The sequence below is a fragment of the Penicillium malachiteum genome, assembly GCF_028827825.1.
Source record: "Penicillium malachiteum strain IBT 17515 chromosome Unknown utg000005l:1.0-9002435.0:326005.0-9005861.0, whole genome shotgun sequence".
Classification (NCBI taxonomy): domain Eukaryota; kingdom Fungi; phylum Ascomycota; class Eurotiomycetes; order Eurotiales; family Aspergillaceae; genus Penicillium; species Penicillium malachiteum.
In genome coordinates, this window is record NW_026643099.1 from 3,985,545 (window position 1) to 4,009,278 (window position 23,734).

The following is a 23,734-nucleotide window of genomic DNA, read 5'->3' on the forward strand; positions in this document are numbered from 1 at the left end:
CTACGTATGACACACAGATGCACACATGCAGATATTCCATCACGTCCTCCATCCCTTCTGACAATAGTGCCGCGGGCGTGAGGACTTGTAGTGTTACTACTCAAGTGCTTAACAGTGCTAATAAATATGTATGACTTGGTTCTTTGAGGCCCCAGGTCATTCGTATACTTCAAAGTTAAAAGACAAACTACATACTTCTTCGTAACGTCCGATAATATAAAGTTTACGACGAAAGGTAAGGAAGATAAGTCAAGACAATGAATATGTAGATTCAGAGTTGCTAATGACGAGTTTCACTCCCGGCTCCCAACATTGAATCGCTTTGCAGTTTGGAACTGTACAATGCTGGCATGCAGGTAACTTTAGGTGCCCGTTCTAACGACCAAAACGAGCCATCACCAATCTTCATGGCCAAGTCATAGGCCGAATGCACAGAAAAGAGAGAGAAATGAACAAAACAAGCGTCATGCTTAGTTTGTTTTTGATTCGGTATTACCACCAGAAACCACAAGTGGCCCATTCTTGGCTCCGACAATGCCGTTGGTGTATGGCGTGGTGGGCATCGTATTGGATCCTGCGCGGTGCTTCACGTCAAACTCAGAGGGCACTTCAGACGGAGGAGGTTTTGGTGGGAGGTGAGAGGGTGTGCCCCATTTGGCGATTGAATCGCGAGTGTTTGGATGAGGAGGACGTGCTGGGTTACTGTGGTCTGGGTTACTGTGGTTCAGGTTCCTGTTAAATGCAGGATCTCCATAGCCAGACCATTGACCCTGAGCCGTGGGTGCCATATTGTTGTATGGTGGCAGTGGATGCTGCATACCCTTCATTGGATGACGGGGTGCGGCAGTTCCGGGGACAAATGAGCGAGTCTGGGGGGTTGAAGTGAGATCTAGCCAGATTACCAGCCATGTTAGGTCCATTGGGAGCTTGAAGTCCAGGATTCAAATGCTGCCCTGGATATTGAGCGTAGGGATAGGATGCCATGTTGGGAGCCATAGGCTGAGAAGGAGGGGGATAGTTTGGCCAATGAGCTGGAGGTTGCTGACTACGCTGAGGCTGAGGCGGAGGAGCCTGTTGATAGTTTGCTGGATAACCCTGCGGACTCCAACCGGGAGTTTGAGGATATGGACCAGACTGGGGGATGGCAAAGTTGTTCATAGCTGGAGAAGATTTGGTGGATGGTTGTTGACCTATCATTCCAGGCTGCTGATTGATTGACGCATACCCAGAGTATGGTGATTGCTGCGGCATATTTCCCCCCTGCCACGCCGGCCCATTGTTAGGCATCTGCGGTGACATAGCCATCTGATACTGCGGCACGTTGTTCATAGGCATATTTCCTCCAGGATACATCGCATTGTTCCCACCTGAAGGCACATAGCCATTAGTTGGTGGTGCCACGCCTGGTCCAACCAGGTAAGGTACCTGGCTATTGTATCCTTCCCCAACAGAAGGTCCATTGGCTCCAGGATATTGGGCTGGGCTATTGTTGTATGGCACTCCAGGATAGTAGGCATTGAACTGAGACCGAGCTTCGAACCCATCGTCGTGGGGGGTACGTTGTCGATTGTTCTTCTTGCGTCCGGTCGTGGAGCTAGAGCGTGACATGTTGGCATTCGAATCGCCACTAGCTGGATCCGATTTGGCGGCGTCGGGAAAGTCGCGGAAAATCCGCTCACGAGCCTGGGCGTATTTGGCCTCGCGTTCCTCCCTGGTCAACGCTAAGCGATCCTTGGCTGGGGTACCCGCCGAGGAGCCTGAATCTTGACCGTCGCCAACTTCGGAGGGAGCTTTTGATGGGACAGATGAGCTTGCAGCCACGCTGCCTTCTGTGGAAGGACGTTCGCCGTCTGTTCGGCGCATGATCTTCATAGCAGGAAGAGTCAGCGGTGGAGTCGTGTTAGTAGCAGCGTGTACTTCAGACAAAGGTGTAGGACTGCTGAATATTAGCTCAAAATCGACAACATCATAGAGGGAAAAAGGAAGATATGGAGTTGACTTACAGACGGCAAAAGGGCGTCCGATGAAGTCGAACTGATGTTACATTGTTGTCCACAAAGTGTGTGAGGTGGTAGTAATCACCCAATTTATGTGCAAGAAGCCGTCCAAATGCATTTGATGGCGGAAGTTCTAGTGAATCGTCACTGGCGGGGAGAAAAGAGATATTAAACACTGAGTAGAGAGTGGGGCTCAAGTTAGACCGTAAGACATACCTGTCATCTCTGATAAAAGAGCGTATTTTCTCCTCCAACTGAAGTATCAAGAGCCGATCCTTCGGAGATTTCATTGCCTCCAGCAATTTCGTATCGGGTTCAAGAGGGAATGTATTGAGGTTTGGGTTGTCTTGCAAAGTGCCAGGATCGACATGAACCACAAAATTATTGGCTACCGAGTCTGGAGGGATCACGACAGCCCCTCGTTGGTTCCCACTAGTGAAAGGGGGCCCAGGCACTGGGAGAATCCCACGCGGCCGTGGAATATTGCCATCTCGGAAGTTGTCTCGGAAAGCACGAGCCCCAGCCTCAGAGCCTGTGACAGAGTTGGGTGCTCCAGATGCATGCCCGGAGAGAGATTCTTCTTCATCAATAGCTTGCACACTAGCACTGTCATCAGGTCGGACAGAGTCTTTCTCGTCCATAGCAAAAGTCGTGACTGAGGCCAAGCTTTTGGAGTCGAAGTTGGTCATTTTTGTGGATGAACTAGAAAGGTGGGTGCGATCATCATCGAAATAGGTATCTCGTTTAAGCAGTCCACTTTCTTGGCCATCAAATGAGGATGTTGACTCTGCACGGTCTTTGTTGAGGTTGATATCAATATCCTGCATTGTTCTTCCAAGAGAATCAACAAGAGGATCGCCTAGATGGCTCTCTGGCTGAATTGTGTTCAAAGGATGGGAATCAGGCAAAGATGCCCTGGCTTCGAGTGATGGCGGATAATTCGGTAAAGGTCCTGGCTGATTACCACTCATATTGGGCATGGAGGGGGATTGGGAACTATTGCGCGCGGGCATAGCAGCGATCTGATAGCGGGTAATTAGCACTGAATATCCAAAGTTCACTCAAGACATGACGAACCTTTGCAAAGGAGAAATGACTATCTCCCTGCGATGTACCCGTTGATCCCATGATTGTTGTAAAGTTCCCACTGTGAGGGTTGAAGGATTCCTAGAAGAATAGAAATCAAGTCGATGCGATGCCAAAATTACCAAATCTTGGGCAAAATTATCGAGAAGAAGCTGGCGATTGAACCGAAATGATGTGACTGTAGAGTATCGCTTCACACAAGCCCAAAAAGAAAGACATATCTTAGGTAGAGGGCCTTCGCCATGGGGAAGAAAAGCTGGGAGATAACAGACGTCAGCAAATTATTACAAAAAGAAAACCAGAATACATCTCAAAATGTACCCAAATAGTGGGAGAAAAGTGAGAGTGACCAACAAGAAGTGGATCTTACACAATGTCAGAGCTGGTTCATGGTCAGAGCGATAAAGACCTCGAATTGAGATGGACCACGGGTTTTGGTCCGAAGAAGTGAGAAATATGTGAGAACCCCAAGGTCTATGACCACAGTTCTCCTAGTTTCAATTCTGGAGGAATCCCTAAACGGTGAAAAATAGGGACGAAGAAGGAGCGTTGGAAGGTCATAATTCTGAATCTTCAACGCCCGAAGAGTTTCAGTGGGCAATTTAATTGCCGCGCCCGACCGCCTCTACCGCGCGCCTGGAATTTCCTTCAACAGGCGCGAAACTTGTGAAGCGATTAATCCAAACTGTGACTAGTGACTAGGGGGGGGTTGATCGATTCTTTGATCTGGCTTAGAAGTCATTCTTACTTTGAAAAACTTATCTTGAACTCTTTCATATTCCTAAACCCTACACTATGAATCGTTATCGAAATGCCCCAAACCTCAGAGGTCCTAGCAAAGCCTCGGCGACTACAGTATGCCAAAAATGTCTAAAACGAGATATGTTCTCCTCAATATCTACTTTGAAATGGTCTTGTACTGACTTTGACATACGTCATTATAGCTATGAATGCAAGGCGACAGCACAAGAGCGTCCATACATATCGCGACCGTCACGAACTCAGCAATTGCAAAACCCACGGTTAATGCCTAAACTATCGACAGAGGTCCCAGATGACCATGTGCGCACGTATGTGACTACTCTATCTGTTTTTTTGGAGTCCTTTTCAACACTCATCGATACTTTGTGCTCATGATCTCAAGCTGATATATTACTAGCAATGGCGTGGCCGATGAGATACTGGCCAAGCGGGAAGAAGAGCGTGGCCGCAGGAGAGACCAAGATAATACAGATCGTCATGGTCGTTCTCCAAAGCGAGCAAGATCTGTTTCATCTCATTCTACCCATTCAGTCGCCACAATATCCACAACCCGCTCTGCATCCGCATCACCTGATCGTGATCGCAAGCAAAGTGGACATGCTAAAGATCGTCAACCCAAAGTCTCGCCTCCTCCCGGGAAAAACCGCAAGAGAAGATACAGCGATTCTGGCGATAGCCTTAGTGGATCTTCTTATTCATCAGGTGCCAGTCATCGTTCTAGGTCACGAGAGTGGGCCGAAGATAGAAACATCCGGCGTCGTCGCCGCGAGAGCAGCCCGGAAGAACGTGGAAGACATCGAGACTCCCGTAAAGCTCGAGACAATCCACGCAGTCGCAGTATAAATAAGAGCCAAATCACAAAGGAACGACGGTCCATGACCCCGAATCCCGGGCATGACCGCTCTGAACAGCGGTCCTACCGGGATCGACATGATCCTTCTGCTCAGCCAACACGACCCAAACAAGAATCTCGAGCTCGCCCAGGTCCACCTCGAGAGCGCAGTATGAGCCCATATAGCAGGCGCCTTGCTTTGACACAGACTATGAATATTTCTCGTTGATCGAACGAAGCCTTATGATTTTTTTTTTTTGCTTTGGAAAATTGGGATTTATTTTCATTTCCTGAATGCAGTTGAACTGCGTCCCCGATCTTCACGATTCCATCTTGAATCAGTTGTATTATTAGCATACATATCCATACACCCCAATGTGCAGGTTCATTTCCAACGCCCCGTTCAAGTCTCTGAGATACTCCCACTTTTTGGGCTAATTGGACGTCAGATTCATAACAAAATCACAAAGGCGCATTTATTTGGATATTCAGTAGTGATGAAAAGGAGAAAACACAAGAAAAGCAGAAGAACTAGAAGTCATGTCCGAACCTCTGCAATATAGGGTATCATTTTCAAGGTCAAATCAGTCTTCGTCTTCAGCCTCTTTTTCGCGAAGATGAATCCCCTCCACCAGCATCTGTCCCTCAATACCAACTTCCTCTCCATCCTCTCCATTGGACTTCGCTCCACGTTCCCTAGCTTCCCGCTGCGCATTCTCTATCCGTTGACGAACAAGACGGGCAATAGCATTCTCCGTCCTCACATTCAGCGTCTTGAGCTTCTCGTCCAAATCTCGCCGCAAGTCCCAGTTGGGTTTCTTCGGTTGTAATTTGAATAGATCAATAGGTTGATCGGCTTCCTCTTCCTTCTGAGCAATTTCTTTCACAGCATCGGCGATCTGGGCGGCCTGGGTTTCCACAGTCACTTGGCCCTCTTGTGGACCTTGCTCAAAGCCCAGCTTTGGCCCGCGAGTCTCGGCATCGTAATTACGCCCAGATAAAAATTTGTTGGTTTCTGAAGGAATATCGGAGGGTTCTGAGGCATCTGCGCCCAGGTCTGAGGTGTCTGGTTCGGGCTTTTTGCGCTTTAAAGCTGCGAGCTTGGCAAGACGAGCTTTGCGGTCATTGGAAGCAGCATCCAATGAGGCTTGGTTGGAGGACATTGTTGGAGAGATATTTAATAGAAGTGTAAAAAGGTGAGACCGGTTTAGTATGTTTAATTGGTAAAGAAGAGGGTTGAACAAAGCCGCCAAAGTCCTCCGTAGCTTTGGAAAAAAGTTGGAGAGTTGACAATGTTGCGGCGATAACGGGGAGAAGAACGCGCCACACACTAGCCACAGCAAAATCGGGGAACCTGCGCTCCAACCTTTCCGCGCTTCTTTAAACTACTCAACTTTTTTTTTTCTATTTGTCGCAACATAACCCTTTCTACCTTGTTTTTACTACGATTGATTGTGAACTACGAATGCTCCATGTCGATCGCCACAAATCGCTGAATGTCACTGTGTTCACGCCGAATCGCTCACCCCCGGTTTAACGGGCTGTTGACGGCGCAATATGGCAGTCCTGGTCAATCATATCGGAAATTGAGAGACCTGAATTATACATATGGAGCTTGCCATGTGTCTACAGATGCGTCAATTGGTAACCACATAACCGGGGAAGATGATGCGGCATCGGCCACAATGGAACCTAGGTTTAGCCCTGGTCTACTCCAAGGTCTTACTTCGAAGCCCAAGAAAATCCCGATCAACAGTCGTACTACTCGGGGGCGACGGCTCAGAAATCCCGTTTCTCGGAAACCATCATCCCTTCGATCTTCATCCAGCAGATCATTATCATTGAAGCAAGTTGAACGAGTCCTTCATGAACAAGGCGCCAACCCCAGTATGGCCGGTCGTTTGGTTGGCCCAATGAAGATCGCGGTCGAAACCGAAGCACAAAACAGATTAATTACGGAGGATCAGATGAAAATGGCAATGACAATCCGGGCGAATTCTCTGTACTCTCGACCGCTGGCCCTCGTCCAGTGGAAAGCCATGTACAAGGAGGTCTATAAAGCCAAACACTACCAGCGTGAAATTGAAAACAAACGTGTCATGATGGCTCTAGGAAAAGAAGGAGAGGCGCTCCTTGCAAAGTTACAAGAAGATTGCCATGGTAAATTTCGAAACAAGTGGCGACGCATGTCCTGGCAAGAGAGGGGCTTTGCCTGGCAACGTTTAGCCATCTGGCTGATGCAGAATGATCCGAAACTGCTGATGGAGTTTCTTATCGTCACGATAGAGGACCAGAGGAGACCAAATTTCACCATGCTTATCGATTGTCTGTTGTATTTGGATCGTTTCCATTATGCGGACTGGCTGCAGGATTGGAGGTACGGTACCTGGACTTACCAGTCCTTTATCGAATTAGTCCTTCATCCAGATTACTGGCCCATACTCTCACTACCTCATAAAGGTATACGTTTGTATATCCGCCGTGCAAGATCCGAAGCCGTGCTTTTGGGCTTTGAAACTGTCCAAAAAAGAAACATCACGATGAGACCTGAAACCGCACTCTGCTTCATGTGGCGATTTACCGAGTTCAAGGACGTGGATAGAGCGCTCCAGGCACTGGAATTTATCCCCAAACTTGAAGACCCTGATTTCGATCTGAACTCAGAAGGCGTGAACCGACATTGCTGCAAGCTTCTCACTCTAGATACCGTCGAAGACAATGCAGGCGAGCGCAACTTCAAGATTCTGCCGCGACTTTTGGAGATGGGGGTTAAACCAGACCGGGATATGCTCAACGTTGTCCTTTCTAATGCCTTCAAAGCGGATCATCAGTTGGGAGGAGATATTCTTCACTTCATGAAGAGCCATAACTACAAACTTGACTCCTACAGCTACCTCACACTTTTGAATGACGCTGTCACTCGTGGGGACCGCGCTCGCATTGAGGCCTTCGTACGTGAAATTACAGCGCAAGAAGATCTACGCAAGAATCCTTGGATTGCCAGCAAGATATTCCATTCGCATTACATTTTTACCGTCAAGCACATGGATGCCGATGCCGACCCTTCAGGCATATTCTATTCAATGCTTGACATTTATAACAACGTCCACGATATCATCCCTCTCAGAGAGCTTACTGTCGTCCCTCCCCGTTATGTAACTCGGTCTGGGGATGACAAAATTCCTCCCTCCCCAGTCGCCTTGTATCTCATTCTGGCTACTTATTTCCGCTGTCAGAACCGTCTGTTGAATGTACAGCGCATTTACGGGCGTTTCCGTGAACTTGCCGCTGAGGGCCATCCTTCCATTGCTCCTTTGGTGGAGACTGACCACACCTATAATGAATTCCTCATCGCCTTCCGCAACAGTCCTCGTGGCTTAAGATCATGTGTGCAACTTGTTGAAGATATGCTCCACTCCTCAAATATCATAGACCAGAATGGCAAGGCCATCATCGCGGCGAAACCCACTGTGCGCACCTGGACCTTGCTTATGAGTGCTTTCATCTACAACAGGCAACCTAGTGGAGCAAGCAAAATCCGAGAGATGATGGATAAGCATCATGTCAGGTTCAACGACGTGACATGGAATCACATCATCAATGGCTATGCCAACGCCCAGAAAATCCCCGAGACAGCGCGTGCGATTCAAGAGATGGAGAGCGCTGGGTTCTCTATCGATCCCTACACAATGAAGAGCCTGCGTTATCTTCGTGATCCTGAGCGACTTTGGGTAGCCATTGAAGAGCTGGATGAGAGTGCTTCTAAGGTGCCTCAAGCTGTTGTCACTCTCTCGGACTCTGAGTCACCTGCTGCTGGCAAAAAGCAGCAGTATGAACAGCTCATTGAGGACGGACTGGAGAAGTTGGGCACCAAGCTGAAGCCCAAACTGTGACATGGATACCCATTTGTTTTTTTCTCATTTCTTGTATCAACCCCTTCTGTATCATAGATTATCTTATTTTGAATAGGCCTTGGGCTGGCCTGGGGATTTCAGCATTGGTTATGCGAATCTTATGTTTAATTCGGCTCTCATGTACTGTACATAGAATCATTATAGAAAGTCGCCATACGCTTGAAGAAAAATTTTCATAAAAACTGAAAGAAAAAAAGCCTCCGAGTAAACACCTTTCTCGTTTAGCCATCTTCGTTCATTCTGTTTAGTTCCAACATCCACTCTTAGCTTCGAGTCAGAAGTCAACTCGAGAAACTTAACCACCGATCAACATGGAAACCTGCAAATTGAAGTGATATCTCGTAAGCTTTCATCCTCCTTCCAAATGAGTGATAGGTGTGAGTCTTACTGCCATCAGAAAGCAGCATATGCTAACATATGGACTGAGTCGTTCTCCGATACGTGCGCATTTCCAGAATATCCCAAACAGCCTACATCAATCAGCTTCTTCCCACTTTCAATTTTCCCCTCTCTTCCATCACACCTTCGTCGGCCAAGTCTGAGCCCTTGGAAATCGCGTGGGGGTCCTTACCCGTTCTGGTTGCGATCCATGATTCCGGGCATGATCGAGTGCGCATAGGTGCTGGTGCAGATAAGCAAGAGAATCACCAATACAAGTGATTGGAGATTGAACAAGGCCGTCTACATAAGTATCATAGTTAGCAATGACGTCGTGTGCGATATGCCAGGTGTACAACAAGTATGCTGATATGGAATAGCCTGAACAGCTCCAAATCTCAACCTCTCGCAGGTGCGATTAGCTCAAAGCGCGCAATAAACATACCATATTGAATCACAGCTGGGCCCTTCGTCCTCCTAGAAACAAAAAAAACAGATCGAATTCGAGCTGCAAAGTGGAAGAAGTAGGTTGCTTAGTCGTCGTTGGGTCCCCCATTACATTCTGCCCATCATGCCCGCCAAACGCACGGACCACCGGGGAAGAGGTGTGCTCCGCCTCCGGTTGACGATGCCTCGTCCTCCTAGCTCTACTCATAGCTCGGGATCATCTCGTGACCCTCGTTGTCCGTCAGAATCGAGACCAAGTGAATTACAGCCATTCACTCAGGGACAGGGTTCTCAGCTGTCGGCCCCATCTGAGTCCTTCACTGCACAGCCAACCGACTTCTTGCATTATTATCAACGCGCCTGGACCCCTCCCCCGACTACCACTCCTACTCTCCCTCCTCCGACATCTGTTCCTAAAACCTCATCAACTCGCTCTAAACGTCCTCCTCGCAAACCCGCCAAACCCGCCAAACCCGCCAAACCCACAATGGCCGAACCAAGAGCCCGTGCCGCTCGGCACAAAGGCCAGATGAACTTCCCATCTGAGCGTAAGTCCCTGTGCAAGTTTCCAACATTCATTCCATCCAAAATCTAATAACCTTCTAGTTAAATTTTTCCTTCTCGCCTACGGTGATCCAAGCCCACACGCTCCATACATTGCAGAACCCCTCCCAGAAACAATCCGCGTTCTCGACGAGATCGTCACAGACTTTATCCTCGAACTCTGCCACGGTGCGGCGCAGGTCGCGCACCATGCACGACGACAAAAGATCAAGGTCGATGATTTCCGATTCGCGCTGCGCCGGGATCCGAATAAGCTGGGTCGTGTACAGGAACTCTTACGTATGGAGCGTGAGCTGAAAGAAGCGCGAAAGGCATTCGATCAGAATGATGATCAGGTTGCTAAGGATGCCGGGAAGAAAGCCCCCGCCGCAGAAGTTGAGGAGGTTGATAACAATGATATGGCTTCTGTTACGGGCAAGAAAAGCAAGGGTAAAGGGAAGAGAGCTGCTGGGACAAGGAGAGGGTCTGATGCTACTGAAGAATCAGTCTCTAAGAAGAGAAAGACTACTTGATTTTTGTTTTTCAGTTGAGAAGTCTTGAGCTTCTCGTTTTGCTGCATAGTGGAAACTTCATTATTGGCGTTCTCTGATTATGTTAATGGGTTATGGCGCACAGGAGTTATGGTGGAACATATGTGACTTGAAATACCCATGGAAATAGATTGGAATTGAATTTGTTTGTCCTTTTGCATTCTGATACTCCGGGATAGCCCTAATGTCTATCAGAGTAGGTACCTCTACTACGAGAAAAACCGACAGGCTCAAGTGCTTCTATAATCTCACTTTCTCAAAATTTCAAAGTTTCAGCATAGATGGCACTGATGGAGCGTCTAGTGCCAGTGAATGCCGAAATTCTATATGGATAATATCCGAGTCCCCTCGCCGTCAGGCGATTCTTACTAAATTCACATGTGCAATGTTGAAAAATTGAATTTAGTAGTGTAGCATCATGTCTCTTTTTGGCATGATACTAATCTCAAATTTCAAATTTCCTTCATAGGTTTCTGTATAATGATGGTAAATGGATCATAAATAACACCTCAAACTGTCTTCCTCTTCTTCCTATCCACGCGTTGAACTGAATTGATATACGGAGTCCAATCTGGAATATCCTTTGATAGCATTGGTGGCCGAGAATTATATGCTATGTAAGACTAAAACTAACAAAATTCATGGCTTTGAAAGGACTGAATCCTTCAAAGTCTTCCATTGCCAGTGCGACAAATAAAAATCAAATCATTGGTCTATCAGAGACTCATTAAACAGCCCTGGAGCTAAGTACCTGGGGGCCAAATATTCCAATGATCCTATACATCCACTTCACTGTTATCGAGCCAGTAAAATTCATTCACCGAATCTTTTATTGGCTACGTGATCTTAGACCGCTTCAACGGCTAAGCTATGAGCCCCTTGTTCGAATTTGAAAGTGCGCATTGGCAGTTTAATGCAGGCCCATCGACATCAGCGCTTAATCCCTGTTTCGATGTACGTCACACTACAACTAGGCTCAGCTTATAGCCTAATTTAAATACGCGGCCCCAGGATTCTCTGAACCAGGAGGATTTCCCCCCTCTCGATGATCTTGGTGCGGAGTAAACCATGACATTACTCGCTACACTGGTCAAATTGGCCATCCCCTCACTTTTGACGGCTCTGGGCTATGGAGTATATTGCACTTACCAACACCGGTGCCAAATAAATGAGTTGCGCAAAAAAGGCATCGTAAGTCAAGACTGATCCTATGTGAGTCGGATTGCAATGGAGTCACACCGTCGTTAACTGATTATTAAACTCTTCTAGCCCATGCCAAAATGGAATTGGTTCACGGGTCACCTTCTCGTCCTCCAAGAATATGTTGACCGTCTACCACCCGATGGCAATGTGCAACTTGCCATTCAAACCCTAGCGTTGGAGAAATATGCCGATACCGAAGTCTTTCTCATGGACACTTGGCCCGTTTATCCACCATTCTATATGGTCTTCGATCCACAAACAGCTTATCAAGTTTCGAACAAGTATAACCTGCCTAAGCTTCCACTGCACCTCAAATTCATGCATCCAATCACAGGTGGGCCAAGTCTTCACGGTATGAATCATGAGGAATGGAGATATTGGCGTGCTATCTTCAACCCCGGATTTAGTGGTGGTAGTATGATGGATCTTGTACCCGCGGTGGTAGATTCGGTTCAGGTATTCTGCGATATACTACGTGAGAACGTTGGATCAAAGGACCCAGTTCAGTTGAGCGGCTTAACAACACGATTGACGATGGAAATCATTCTGAAAGTGAGCTTGTGAGTTGATTCCCCATTTACGCCAGACCTACATATAGACCCAATACTAATTTAATGTAAAGGGATATGGACTCGAATCATCAGCGCGTGGAGCATCCGATTTCAATTTCATTGCGAAAGATTTTGGCATGGCATTCTTTTTGGGATCCACGTGTACTCATCAATCCTGTTCGACCATTTGTTCAAAAATATCATAGCAAGCTCATTGATATGTCTATCAGGAAAGAGCTTGAGAAGAGATTCATCGAAATGAAACAGGACCAGGTACAGACGCAGGAAGAGGGAAAACCAAAGGCGGCCTCTAAAAGAGGGAAATCTGTTATTGCACTTGCCTTGGAGGCCTATCTTGCTGATCCTAAGAGTGGTGAAGCAAAGAATGTCGGAGAGACAAGTGTGTTGGATGAGCATTTCGCCAAATATGCCTCTTATCAAATCCGCCTCTTTCTTTTCGCAGGAAGCGACACAACCTCAAGCACCATTTCCTACGTCTACCATCTCCTTTCCAAAAATCATGATGTCCTTCGTCAAGTGCGAGAAGAGCACGATCGTGTTTTTGGAAGCGACCCCTCAGCTGCTGGTCAACAGATCAAATCTGACCCAACTCTTCTGAATGATTGTCCTCTCACACTCGCAGTAATCAAAGAGACCCTTCGGCTTTTCCCTCCTGCATCGACGAGTCGAGGAGAGTTAACAGATACACAGGCTACTCTAACAGATCGACACGGCAACTTGTACCCTATTGACTATGTTGGCGCTAATATCCTTCACCCCGCCTGTCACTTAAATCCTCGTGCCTGGCCAAGAGCAAGGGAGTTCCTTCCAGAAAGGTGGCTTGTGGAAGCAGGACACGAACTATACCCAGTCCAAGGTGCATGGCGCCCATTCGAGCACGGCCCTCGCAATTGTATCGGGCAAACACTTGTGTATAATGAGATACGCGTGGTTCTCGCGATGAGCTTGAGATCCTTTGACATCTCGCCGGCTTATGATGAGTGGGATACACTTAAGCTGCAGAGGGAGGGGCTGGTGAGTCGGTTGACTCGACGGTTTGGAAAGGAGGTTCCTAATACTCTTAATGGTGAGAGAGCCTACCAAACTGAGCTGGCTGGTTATCCAAAAGATGACTACCCATGTCGCATTGAATTGCGTAGTCCATCAGTCTGAGTATTTTCAAACACTATGGAAAGATATCATTGCAAGGATGAGAAGTGGCCTTGGAACTGTTATTCATACATGGAAAAAGACTCAGGTTATGATATCATAATATAGTGTTGTACATAACACCAAGCCTCAAATGATTTGATTATTCCAAGTGCGCAGTAACAGCCGAAACGTCCCTCGTACCCCTAGATCGCTGAGTCCTGGTGCATGCTTCCTCATACCTAGTAGGTAAGAGCCCACAATACAATTATGCGTTTCATTATCTATTGCAAAAAGCCCTGGAGGGATCCATGGTATATTTCAAGGGGCTATTTCTTATTTTGATACCTAGGTACCTAGTATATCAAAACTGCCGGTCACCAACGGCTATACCCTTAGAACAAAGATGCATAGTCCCAGTCCTTCAGCACGGCAATCTCTTCATCCCACCATGTCTGAAAAGCCAGAAGCCGCTGAGTTCTCTCATGAGCTATTTCCCTCCCAGTCTCTGTTTTCATCAAACCCTCAAGCTTCACTAGCTTGTGAGAAAAGAGATCACGCGAGTCCTGCATATTGCGGTTCTTTGCTCCACTAAACGTAAAGGTACGTCCAATTCCTGCTGCTCCAATAGAGTCAAGACGATCGGCATCCTTTGAGTTACCTGCAATCAGAGCAAAGTCCAAAATTGATAATAGGGTGAGGATGGAAAAAGCAGAGAGGATGGAAAAAGCAGAGAGGATGGAAAAAGCAGAGAGGATAGACAAATCGCCACTCCTTTATAGCACGAACATACCTGTACAATAGCCAGCTCTGGTATTTCCTTGATAGCATCCTGGACTGCCTGAAGGTTCTTGATTTCTGAGGAATATGAAACCCCTGTGCATATCTTTTGGACCTTCTCTGCGAATATGATATTTTCAGGAGAGTTCTCCACCTTGGATATGATGAGTTCCTGCACCATTTTGGTGATATCCTGGCCTGTTGGCATCAAAGGTTTAGCTAGAATTTCATTTCTATCATGATAAAAGTAGCAGTAAAGTCGGCCAATAAATGTATTTATGACTGAATGTCGTATGCGGGTGCATATTTGGAACTGAAGATTTCATACCAGGTTTGGAGTATTTTTGATCGCCAACATCATGAAGAAGAGCACCAAAGAAAATTAGAGCAAAATCATATGCAACTTCAGGATGTCGCTTCTGTTCACCCATCGTAACCTCATGTGCATTTTTCAGAACACGCTGGTAGGTTTCAATATATGGTCCAATATTAGTAAATTTGGCCTCTGTCTACTCAAAGTTGCCAGTAAACTTACCTGGATGTGAGTCATGTCGTGAGAGCCGTCAAAATTGTTCATATAATCTGTGACTTCCACCTGAAGCTCCTTGAAAAGCTTTGCTCGACTTTCTGTGCTTGGTCCTTCCATTTTGTTTGTTGATTCGAATGCCTGTCTGAGATATGGAACTTGAAGATGAGGACTCGGAACTAAACGAGAATGGCACATAAAAGGTTGGTAGGAACACAGTACATTTTGAAGGGATCTGACAGACTTAAACTTCTCAAGATACGAGACCCGTATAAGGCTAATATAGGTGGGGGTTTAGCGAGGTACCTACATAGTACCATAGGTCAAGATTTTATCGTGATTGATTGAGCATCATAACATTTGAACTCGTTCAAACTGCCCTGGTGCCCATGCTCAACAAAAAACTGTAAGGATTTTGGGTGATCCCACGTAATATTCATCGCATTAGGAGGACAAGGATGCCTAGTATGACCAGGACGCAAAGACCTAGCACGAAGCGGGGTTGTCTGGCCTTGTCACGAAGTCAGCGAAGTGCATATTCGACTCAACCGATTTAGCAATATTGTACTGACAGCAATGAGTCACATCCCATCATCATATTCACATTGCAGCCCTGGAGCGAGAGACACCGTTCTCAAAAGAGAGTTTCTTTGCCTTGCGCATAGGTAGTAGGTACATCCGTGGACCGTACTACAAAGTATTCGCAAATCCATATGGATCCAGTCACCCGTTATAACATTTTGAATCCAACTCGTGATTATTTGTTTCGAGGTCTATTCAAATGTTCCAATTTTCTGACCTTTCAATGGTATCCCAAGTGCTAGGGAAAAGGAAACGCTATATTTGGATTCTCTAGTAGAATTATCAATCCCAAGAGCTACGATGGATTTCATACTCAACTGGAGCCAGTCTACTAGACTCTGCACATGCGGCTCGTCCCTATCTGTAACCGGATTTGTGATGATCAGTAGTAATCCAGAGTTTAATCAATATACTATATATACACCCAAGTCTCTCCCTCAAAGGAAATCACCCTTTGTGAAGCGGGAACTATAGCCACTAGCACGGTTCACCATATCTCGACGCTGAGAACTAGAAATCTTAGATGCAAGGCCCATATCCTTTTCTCGGTCAAAGGCACGAGCCGATGGATCATCTTCTGCTTCCTCGCGCTCGGCTTGTGGCTTTTCCAAACGACTTGCTTTTCCAGTGCGATCCTGATCAGAAGAGAGCAATGTTAGTTCAAACTGTCCTCTCTCCCTAGCTAATGCGGTCAATCACTCACGTTAAATTTTTTGATTTTCTCCCCCATGGATTGAGCCTGAGCTTGAGCTTGACTGCTGCGGGACTGAGAAGGCGGATTCGAATTATTAGAAGGGTTTCCTATCCCCATGACCTGGTCCCCGATTCGTCGCATTCTCTCTTCGGGGGTCTCAGTCCATGATGAATCGACATTCTTGGAAGTCGTTGTCCGTGCAGATTTCCCAGTCTGAAATTTGCGATTGCGTAATTGTGTAGGATCAATTTTATTGGCCCAGTCACTTTGCTCAGGCGGATTCAGCATCCATTGATCTCGCTGGGTCTCAGCCTGTTCGCTCTTTGGTACGGTGGAATTGGTCGAGGGTTGTAAAGGTTGCTCGTTCTTAACAGCAACACCGTTTGGCGGAGGTAGACTGGGTCCGAAATCATCATCACTGTCTGAATCGCTGTCTTCTGCGGAGGAGGTTTTAGAATCGGAGGGTTGCGCAGCGGGAGGTAATGAAGGACCAAGGACTCTCTTCTTCAGAGGACCTGGATTATCTTTGTGATCATCGATCTTTCGTTTTTCTGACTCCATTATGAGATGATTTAAGTAAGATGAGGAATAGAATGTAGGATGTAGAATCGCAAGACAAAAAGATGGTCGGAGATGACGCTGATCAAACGAGTCAAACAAGCCAAACTAGTCAAACAACCTTATCTTATCAGCGCTGATGTCATCTTATCGATTACCTTATCACCTCGACTTTATCTTCGGTGTGTGTTGGGAATCTGTATCCTGTACTCCTCTCTCTGAACCCCTGCTACTTGTCCTTATACACAGTCTTATCACATACTTCAAATCTCAATCTCACCCCATACTCTCATATTGATTGGTATCTCTCTTTCGTTTTTTTTTGTCAATATCATAACTGAAACCCACTCTCCTAAGTGACTGAAATCCCCGATCTGGGTCACAACATCCCACCCCGCTCCAAAAATAATGGTTGTGTGGACCAACTAGATCCTGGTCAGAATTTTGCAATATCGGAGCATGGTGCTCTGGGAGTGAGGAAGATTGTGTGGAATTGAAAATGGGCTTTCAGACACCAGGATCTCAGTCACCATGGAACCCCCCCATCTGGACCGATAAATGAGCTGGAGGCCGGCACAACCTCGACCCCCGAACCACCACTTGGAAATAGTAACCAGCAAGGAGAAATGGGTGCACTGGGAAAAGAGAGTGTATCATCACCTGAACGCCCTAAGAAATTTTTGGTGCAACCCATTGAGACTTCTTCGCGAAGCTCCAAACCTTCATCAACCAGCGCAGATACTGCCAATAAAGTCACTTCCACAAGTTCTTCAACTCCTTCATTAGAGAATGAAAATGGGGATCGGCTTGGGGACCAGCCTCGTCGGCGAATTTTGCCTCAGCCCATTGAGACCTCCACAACCAGCCGCCATGGGCCATCGCGACCGCAAGAACAACCACAGAACCCAGCTCTTGTGACTTCTAGTCCAAGAAGATTCAAGCCGGATTTGATTGCAACAGATTATAGGTCTGTCAAGGGAAAGGATATGAACGATTCTCATGGGTTCAATACTCAAGAAATACCTTTAGAGAAATCAAATCTTGACTCTCGATTGAATGTTCGACGAAATACCTTCCCTTATCTTTCTGACTCTCCTTTCTCATACACAAATCTGCTCCGTCGTCAGGAGGTCCGCAGACATTCATTCCGTGTTCCCGATCTCCCATCAATCCCATCAAATAGTAGTGAAGGTTCTGATGGAACTCCTGGATCCCCCTTGACATCGTCATCCCAGACTAAGCAGTTACTGGAGAATTTTTTCGATAAGCCAGATACGCCAATGCGAGGGGCCTATGATGGTGAACTTTCTGAGTACCTCTCATCACTTGCTGCTCGTTCGGAGCAATGGCAACTGAAAGAGCAGACATTAGCGGCCTTTCCCAACGAACAGGTCTACGAACCCGTGGATCATTTCGCTGCCGATGAGGAAGATGGAGATTCAGAAGATCAAAAATCCCTTTACCCACGAGCAACGGACCATCTCAAGTCTCGGCGACAATCATCTGCCGATCTATCCTGGGAGTTGGAGTACATGCGTCAACATAAGGAGGAAGCAGAACAACGGCTGAGGGCGATGGGTACATCGCGTGCTAAAAGACGCCTGCTGCATCATCAACCGTCTAACCCAAAACCTCTTGGGCCGAGTCCTCCAATGCTCGGGGGTGACATTGTTTTGCCCTGGAGTGATTCTCCAGAGGGAACATTGAGTGAGAATACGGGCACAGATAAGCGGGAACCTACATCTGAAGATCGTTGCACTGACTGTGGGGGTTTATGGTGTGCGGCCACGGAAGGAGATGGAGGGCGAGGAGCAGGTCTTTGGATGGGTACCTGTCAAAAGAATGGAGACTCAGAGCAAGAATCCCACTTCTTTTCTGGAATCATGACTCCCATGATGCGAGATGACGAGAGCGATTCTGGTCCCAACGTTCAAGTCACCCCTGAACCGAGTTCACCAACTATGAAAGATCCAATCGGTCTAGGACTGAGCACAGGCCCGAGCCTTTCAAAGACTATAAGTGATGAATTTAATGATACCTTTGTCACCCAAATATACAACTATCTCTCTTTGGGCTATCCCTGTGTGGCGCGGGACTATGATCAGGAACTGAGTCGAATATCAGGGATACCCGTGGATGATCTACGGCGAGATGATCAACATACAAATGCTCGAGGTTATGTGGTTGCTCCCGAAGAGGACCGGACAGTAGAAGCCTGTACACGCTGGAAGGCTCTTCGTCTTTACATTCGGGAGTGGGCTCGACAACAACCTAATATGGCGGAGGAGGAGACGGGATTAGAGTCTTGGGGCATGCGTGAACGAAGAGGCAGTTGGGCGATTTGAATATACAAGATGTTTGGTCATTTTAAGAATTTGTTCTGTTCTGTTCTGTTATTTTTCTTCGCATTTGTACTTATTACTACTTCATAGCATACATACCCGAGCGGTGTCATAATTTCTTCGATCAAATTCAACTTAACACGAACTTAATACATATAATCCCCAAGAACGATTCAAATGTTGTGTTGACTGATATAAAGACATACAAGCACTTGAGAGAATGTATAAGGTTATATCATGAATCACCTAGCGCCCACAGTTGGCGCGTGGGCGGCTGGCTGCTCCTTTCAGTCCCCTTCAGGGCAATCTGGGGCATACTATCATCCAGCATCACCCACCCGAATATTGAGCCCGTGTAGCAAAAAGCACAGTTTAACATTTACTCCACACAAGTATCAAGCTTTATTGATATGATTAATTCATTCATTTTCTTAATGGAAATGTATTGGTTATTTTTCCCCGTCGTGATTGAGTTTTTGAAAAAAAAAAAAAAAAAAAAACAGACTTCATGGTTGGTTCTCTTGATCTGGTGTCAAAAAAAGAAGTAAGGGAAAGAAGAAGAAAGAAAAAAGACAAAAAGATAAGGCTGCGGTCCTATATAGGTCCAGCTTGCTAATCTTTTAACCAAGTAAGACCTCGATCGGGCCTGGCCGTGGGAAGCCAGCTTACTTGGATTTGTACTGCCCTTGACCTCTTGTGACCCTGCTACTTCGACTGGACGTCTCCAGACTTCAGCAGTTGGGTCGAATCTCGCGGCCGGATAAGAGCAGGTCATTCTCACCCTCCATCATGCGACGACTCCACAAACCCTCTTTCGCCCGGGCTTTTATGCAACATCATTAGCTCGCCTTGGCCTAGCTGAAAACGTGGACTCTTGGCACTTGTCTATCCACTACCCATAATTGGCTAGATGATCGGTGAGGCTAAAGATCGGTGAGGCTAAATTGGCCTGAAGCGCAACATCAGACTGCATATTGTATGCAATAGCGCGGTCCAGCTGCATTTGAGCAGCTTGTGAGATTGCTGCACCGAAGAAATCGGGAACGGACTTGCTGAGCTGCAGGGCTGATCAAACTTCTCCTCACATTTCTTGGCTAAGAGAGAGATATCACACCACAGAGAAAAAGAGACAATATTTGGGAAGGCCTTCAGCCGGCGTTTCAGTAATATACATAGGGTCGTCTAGAATTTAACATCAGTTTCCAAGTTTCCATAGTTCGATGCCGTTGCTTATTAAGATACAGCTCCTGTTGAGAACCAGCCTTGTTAATCGCTGAAAACCGCCTCGTTCCATACTGCTTTTGTATGAAACATTTTGAAGATGACGCGTCGTATTCATGGATGCAGGTGGTATGGTGTGCTCACCATTAAGGCGTTACTGCAATTTCTCGGGCTTCCAGTCCTGTTTGGCCGCCTAGCTGGCGCAGGCATCGTTTCTCTCGCATCCAGATCCCCTCTCTTTAACAGCTCCCCTATGTAGAACTCCATAGATTCGATGTTTTCTGGGCAATAACAAGCAACAAGAATACTGGAGGCTTTCAAGAGATCCTGCTTGAGCCTCCATTGAGTCTCTTTTCTCAACTTTCTTATTTTGCGAAATCATCTCTGATGAACGCACTCGCTCGGGTAGGGAAAAAGGATACAAAGGCCAAACAACCTCTGAGGCTAGGGTGCTGCAAACACTTTGTTATAGCTACTGCACATGTGGGGCTTTTTCCAAAGAGAGGAAGAGAATGATGGCCCGCAGATGTTTCTGTATATCCCTGCACCTTCTTTCTACAAGTCTCATATTGCAGTTCAAACTTTAAGCCAACAACAGCCTGTAAGCTGTAACCATAGCGAATTCATTTACTCCTCAAGCTTAGTTCAAATGTTCTATCAAGATGCAAGTTTCCTTGTTTCTACAGCGAGTCCCCCATATGGTATTTTTGCAATATGACAATACGTTAAAGCTTCGACATCGAAATTTTTAGAGCAAACTCAAACTTTGTGGCATTCTATGCATCTATGGGCCTGAATTACCGAAGGGGAACCAAATTGATTGATAGAAGACTTGAGAAGACTTGGTGAACAAAGAGTAAAGAGTGTGGGAGACAATGGGCATGTTGAATACCCACCTGGGGACAAGAGAGGGGCCAAGGGGTATGCTCGAGAACCCTCAGCAAAGTTGCCTCGACCCAGAATCACTATAGATACATAGCAATAGGGCACTGAAACAACCAAAGAGAGAGGGTTAGAAGTAAGTTGCCGCTTTCGCCGACAAATTTATGCAAACATACCATCCTATTCAGCCGCAGATCTCGCAAGGGCAAAGTTCTGCCCTTCCAAAACTGACAGCGCACCACCAACAAGATGAAAGCTTCCGGTGACCAAAATCTACATCTCTCTACCTCCACTGCCAATTTTTCTCACGTAGTCAATGGCGTCTTCGATTGAGGGCAGTGCTGCAACGTCTGTACTCGGATCCATATCATGCCAAGCGGCTGCCAATTCTCTCTGCAATTTGAGGCTCCGAAGTGCACTCGGATCCGTCTTCCGGTTGACGAAGTCTTTTTACTAACACCAATTGTTAATGTCTCTTACGATCCGTCTAATGGAGTCTTTGAAACGTGGCAACTTTGTATAAATTTCCTTTGTGGGTAACATTTGTGCAGAACAAGGCATGCTGAAAAGTGAACTTAAAGTGATTGTATATGGTATGATGAACGACTTTCAGAAGTGAAACAGCATCTTGTGTTGACTGTTGATTGAAAATAAGCACGTGTGGAAGCTCACTGTATATGGAAATTTAGTATGTGTAGGTAAAATGATGGCAAATGTAACATAGTGACTAACTTTCCCTTTGAAACCTGCCCAAATCAGGAGCACGCTACTCCCAGGCTCTCCTCTGTATGCGCACCATCGAGATGCCAATTTTGCTTCCCGGTTTTTAGGTTCTCGCATTGCTCTCTCTACACCACACCCTTGAGGCCCTGAACAAATTGTTCAGGAAGTGCCTCCAGGCTATGGTCAGTTGCAAACCCCAAGCCTTTCCAGTATAGTAAATGAAAGTTTGACAGCCAACGAGGCATTCTTCCTTTGGAAATCTTCTGCTGGTTTGATGTCAACATTTTGAAGTAGAGAACCAATCTCAACTGTGGTAAGTTCGACATGTTTTTCTGCTGCCCGTTGATTGAGTACCTCCATGGCCTCAGGTACCTGTTTGACTGTGAAAGCTAGGCAACCCTGCTTAGAGATTTCAGCTTTATGCCATGCTATCCTGTCAATGGTATCACCAAGTGCAGCAACATGGTCAATCCCAAGGCTAGTGATACCAGTAACTGCTGGCTGTTCAACAACATTTGTTGAGTCTAGCTCACCCCCAACTCCAACTTCATAGATAGCTACGTCAACATCTTCTCTCAAAAAGACATGGAACAACATCAATGTCAGAAATCAGAAATATGTCGGTTTAACAGCAGGGTCAAGGCCTTCTTGGATAGCCGAAGATTCGAGAGCATTCCAGACTTCAAAGAAATACCTCGTAAATTGTTCCTCAGATATTGGCTCGGAATTGATTCAAATTCTCTCACGTACGGCAACAGGGTGAGGTGAGGTATAAAGTCCAATTTTCGCGAGGTGTCTCATGCGACTTGTGGTATTGTTGATGGATTGAGTTGACAAAAGCGCACGTTGTACCTTTGCTTTTTGTGCCGGCAACATGGACGATATTGAGGCGGTTAAGATCGCTGGTCTGAGATACATATTTCAGTGAGCTTTCAAATGTTGCCGTGAAGAATTGCTGGAGATACTCACGGCATAGCCAAGGCGGCATATCCACTGTCGCATCTGCTCTACAACAGAGCCATCGATTTTCTGGTCCAACCGTCTGCGTTCCTGTAAACTTTGAACCCTTGTTGCGTGCTATTCAACAGCTGCACCGCATCCTGTCTGTAGTCAATATTAAATCTTTCCTTAATATCTTGACAGGTCCCATACATCATAAGTTGGCTCTCCTGCTGTTCCATCCATCGCATAGGTCCGGTCAAAGTTGCGGCAATTGGTGTATTTTCGAAAAGGTAAAGGAAAGGACGTTCGCCTGATTGATCCTCTGCAGCGTACTGTTAGCTCTGGGATGACTTTTGCACACAGAATGTCAGCCCTTAATATTCCCATGTCAACGACTCCGAGACACTTTTTTGTCCCTAGAACCCCTCTTTTAATGGTTCACCAGCCCCACAAAAAGTTCCGGTCCGCCCGATCCGTGGCGTCCCTGTGACCCATAGTAAGACAGCACGTATTTGTTATAGTGCTCCAACCAGAACGTGTTTTTCAAAAATCGAGAAAGATCGCCTGCAGATCCGTTGGTTCTGAGACTGGGCTTACGGTCCACGGGTGCATGCGTTAGCGCTTACATGTATTGACCAGTCACGCTAGACCTGCCCAGGTGGCCACCCGGGCACTCAATGATGACCTCTTGTTGGGCTGCTAAGGCCATGTCCCCTGTCTCTTCTTATCTCAAGTGGTAGCTGAGACTTAAAAATATAATACCCCTCAAAAAATCCTTTCGAACAAAATTGCCTTGCGCATCGTTCCACCTCCATTTCCATTGTGATCTTACTGTATTTCATCTCCAATCGATCACATAGCAGGCCATCGTCATGGACCAAGTTGCTCAGTATGGAGTCACGACACTCTACGAGCCGGCCCACTCCGACGATGTTCTCTACAAATAAGGTCTCATTTCATTAGTCCTTAGTTCCAACGGACTCCCTTTCTCGCGACCCGACTACTTCTTCCTAGTTCTGGGCCTTTAATCAATAAAATGTGCCCTCTATGGCTGTTTGAATCACTCAATCG

General features: G+C 46.5%; 13 protein-coding genes across 13 annotated transcripts; 5 read left to right on the forward strand and 8 right to left on the reverse strand.

Moving 5' to 3' along the window:
- Positions 1-470: 470 nt before the first annotated feature.
- N7483_011490 (putative R3H domain protein) lies at positions 471-3,125 on the reverse strand (the record flags this gene model as incomplete). The annotated part of the gene is given in 5 exon segments (XM_057094917.1): positions 471-889; positions 903-1,936; positions 2,004-2,144; positions 2,214-3,019; positions 3,075-3,125. The coding sequence occupies 5 exon segments, from the start codon at positions 3,123-3,125 to the stop codon at positions 471-473; spliced, it is 2,451 nt and encodes an 816-aa protein (XP_056940888.1).
- Positions 3,126-3,878: 753 nt separating this feature from the next.
- N7483_011491 (zinc finger CCHC-type containing 10) lies at positions 3,879-4,906 on the forward strand (the record flags this gene model as incomplete). The annotated part of the gene is made up of 2 exons (XM_057094918.1): positions 3,879-4,153; positions 4,243-4,906. 2 exons carry the CDS (start codon positions 3,879-3,881, stop codon positions 4,904-4,906), a joined length of 939 nt encoding a protein of 312 aa, XP_056940889.1.
- Positions 4,907-5,261: 355 nt separating this feature from the next.
- N7483_011492 (CCDC12/cwf18 family protein) lies at positions 5,262-5,840 on the reverse strand (the record flags this gene model as incomplete). The annotated part of the gene is made up of 1 exon (XM_057094919.1): positions 5,262-5,840. One exon carries the CDS (start codon positions 5,838-5,840, stop codon positions 5,262-5,264), a length of 579 nt encoding a protein of 192 aa, XP_056940890.1.
- A 726-nt stretch (positions 5,841-6,566) lies between these two features.
- Positions 6,567-8,570, forward strand: N7483_011493 (pentatricopeptide repeat protein; the record flags this gene model as incomplete). Its single annotated transcript, XM_057094920.1, has 1 exon — positions 6,567-8,570. The coding sequence occupies one exon, from the start codon at positions 6,567-6,569 to the stop codon at positions 8,568-8,570; it is 2,004 nt and encodes a 667-aa protein (XP_056940891.1).
- Positions 8,571-8,940: 370 nt separating this feature from the next.
- On the reverse strand, positions 8,941-9,272 carry N7483_011494 (protein kish; the record flags this gene model as incomplete). The annotated part of the gene is made up of 2 exons (XM_057094921.1): positions 8,941-9,061; positions 9,163-9,272. Coding segments are annotated over 2 exons (231 nt in total), but the record flags the coding sequence as incomplete, so codon positions are not given.
- Positions 9,273-9,540: 268 nt separating this feature from the next.
- Positions 9,541-10,492, forward strand: N7483_011495 (putative transcription initiation factor TFIID subunit 13; the record flags this gene model as incomplete). Its single annotated transcript, XM_057094922.1, has 2 exons — positions 9,541-9,964; positions 10,023-10,492. 2 exons carry the CDS (start codon positions 9,541-9,543, stop codon positions 10,490-10,492), a joined length of 894 nt encoding a protein of 297 aa, XP_056940893.1.
- An 888-nt stretch (positions 10,493-11,380) lies between these two features.
- N7483_011496 (cytochrome P450) lies at positions 11,381-13,437 on the forward strand (the record flags this gene model as incomplete). The annotated part of the gene is made up of 3 exons (XM_057094923.1): positions 11,381-11,464; positions 11,780-12,273; positions 12,336-13,437. 3 exons carry the CDS (start codon positions 11,381-11,383, stop codon positions 13,435-13,437), a joined length of 1,680 nt encoding a protein of 559 aa, XP_056940894.1.
- Positions 13,438-13,808: 371 nt separating this feature from the next.
- Positions 13,809-14,839, reverse strand: N7483_011497 (HD domain-containing protein; the record flags this gene model as incomplete). The annotated part of the gene is made up of 4 exons (XM_057094924.1): positions 13,809-14,063; positions 14,207-14,391; positions 14,522-14,654; positions 14,729-14,839. The coding sequence occupies 4 exons, from the start codon at positions 14,837-14,839 to the stop codon at positions 13,809-13,811; spliced, it is 684 nt and encodes a 227-aa protein (XP_056940895.1).
- An 899-nt stretch (positions 14,840-15,738) lies between these two features.
- N7483_011498 (GPALPP motifs-containing protein 1) lies at positions 15,739-16,556 on the reverse strand (the record flags this gene model as incomplete). The annotated part of the gene is made up of 2 exons (XM_057094925.1): positions 15,739-15,936; positions 16,005-16,556. The coding sequence occupies 2 exons, from the start codon at positions 16,554-16,556 to the stop codon at positions 15,739-15,741; spliced, it is 750 nt and encodes a 249-aa protein (XP_056940896.1).
- A 623-nt stretch (positions 16,557-17,179) lies between these two features.
- N7483_011499 (uncharacterized protein) lies at positions 17,180-18,898 on the forward strand (the record flags this gene model as incomplete). Its single annotated transcript, XM_057094926.1, has 1 exon — positions 17,180-18,898. One exon carries the CDS (start codon positions 17,180-17,182, stop codon positions 18,896-18,898), a length of 1,719 nt encoding a protein of 572 aa, XP_056940897.1.
- Positions 18,899-21,178: 2,280 nt separating this feature from the next.
- Positions 21,179-21,838, reverse strand: N7483_011500 (uncharacterized protein; the record flags this gene model as incomplete). Its single annotated transcript, XM_057094927.1, has 4 exons — positions 21,179-21,271; positions 21,308-21,427; positions 21,540-21,665; positions 21,731-21,838. 4 exons carry the CDS (start codon positions 21,836-21,838, stop codon positions 21,179-21,181), a joined length of 447 nt encoding a protein of 148 aa, XP_056940898.1.
- Positions 21,839-21,846: 8 nt separating this feature from the next.
- On the reverse strand, positions 21,847-22,318 carry N7483_011501 (Mur ligase; the record flags this gene model as incomplete). The annotated part of the gene is made up of 2 exons (XM_057094928.1): positions 21,847-21,891; positions 21,917-22,318. The coding sequence occupies 2 exons, from the start codon at positions 22,316-22,318 to the stop codon at positions 21,847-21,849; spliced, it is 447 nt and encodes a 148-aa protein (XP_056940899.1).
- A 12-nt stretch (positions 22,319-22,330) lies between these two features.
- N7483_011502 (folylpolyglutamate synthase) lies at positions 22,331-22,709 on the reverse strand (the record flags this gene model as incomplete). Its single annotated transcript, XM_057094929.1, has 2 exons — positions 22,331-22,401; positions 22,472-22,709. 2 exons carry the CDS (start codon positions 22,707-22,709, stop codon positions 22,331-22,333), a joined length of 309 nt encoding a protein of 102 aa, XP_056940900.1.
- Positions 22,710-23,734: the final 1,025 nt, after the last annotated feature.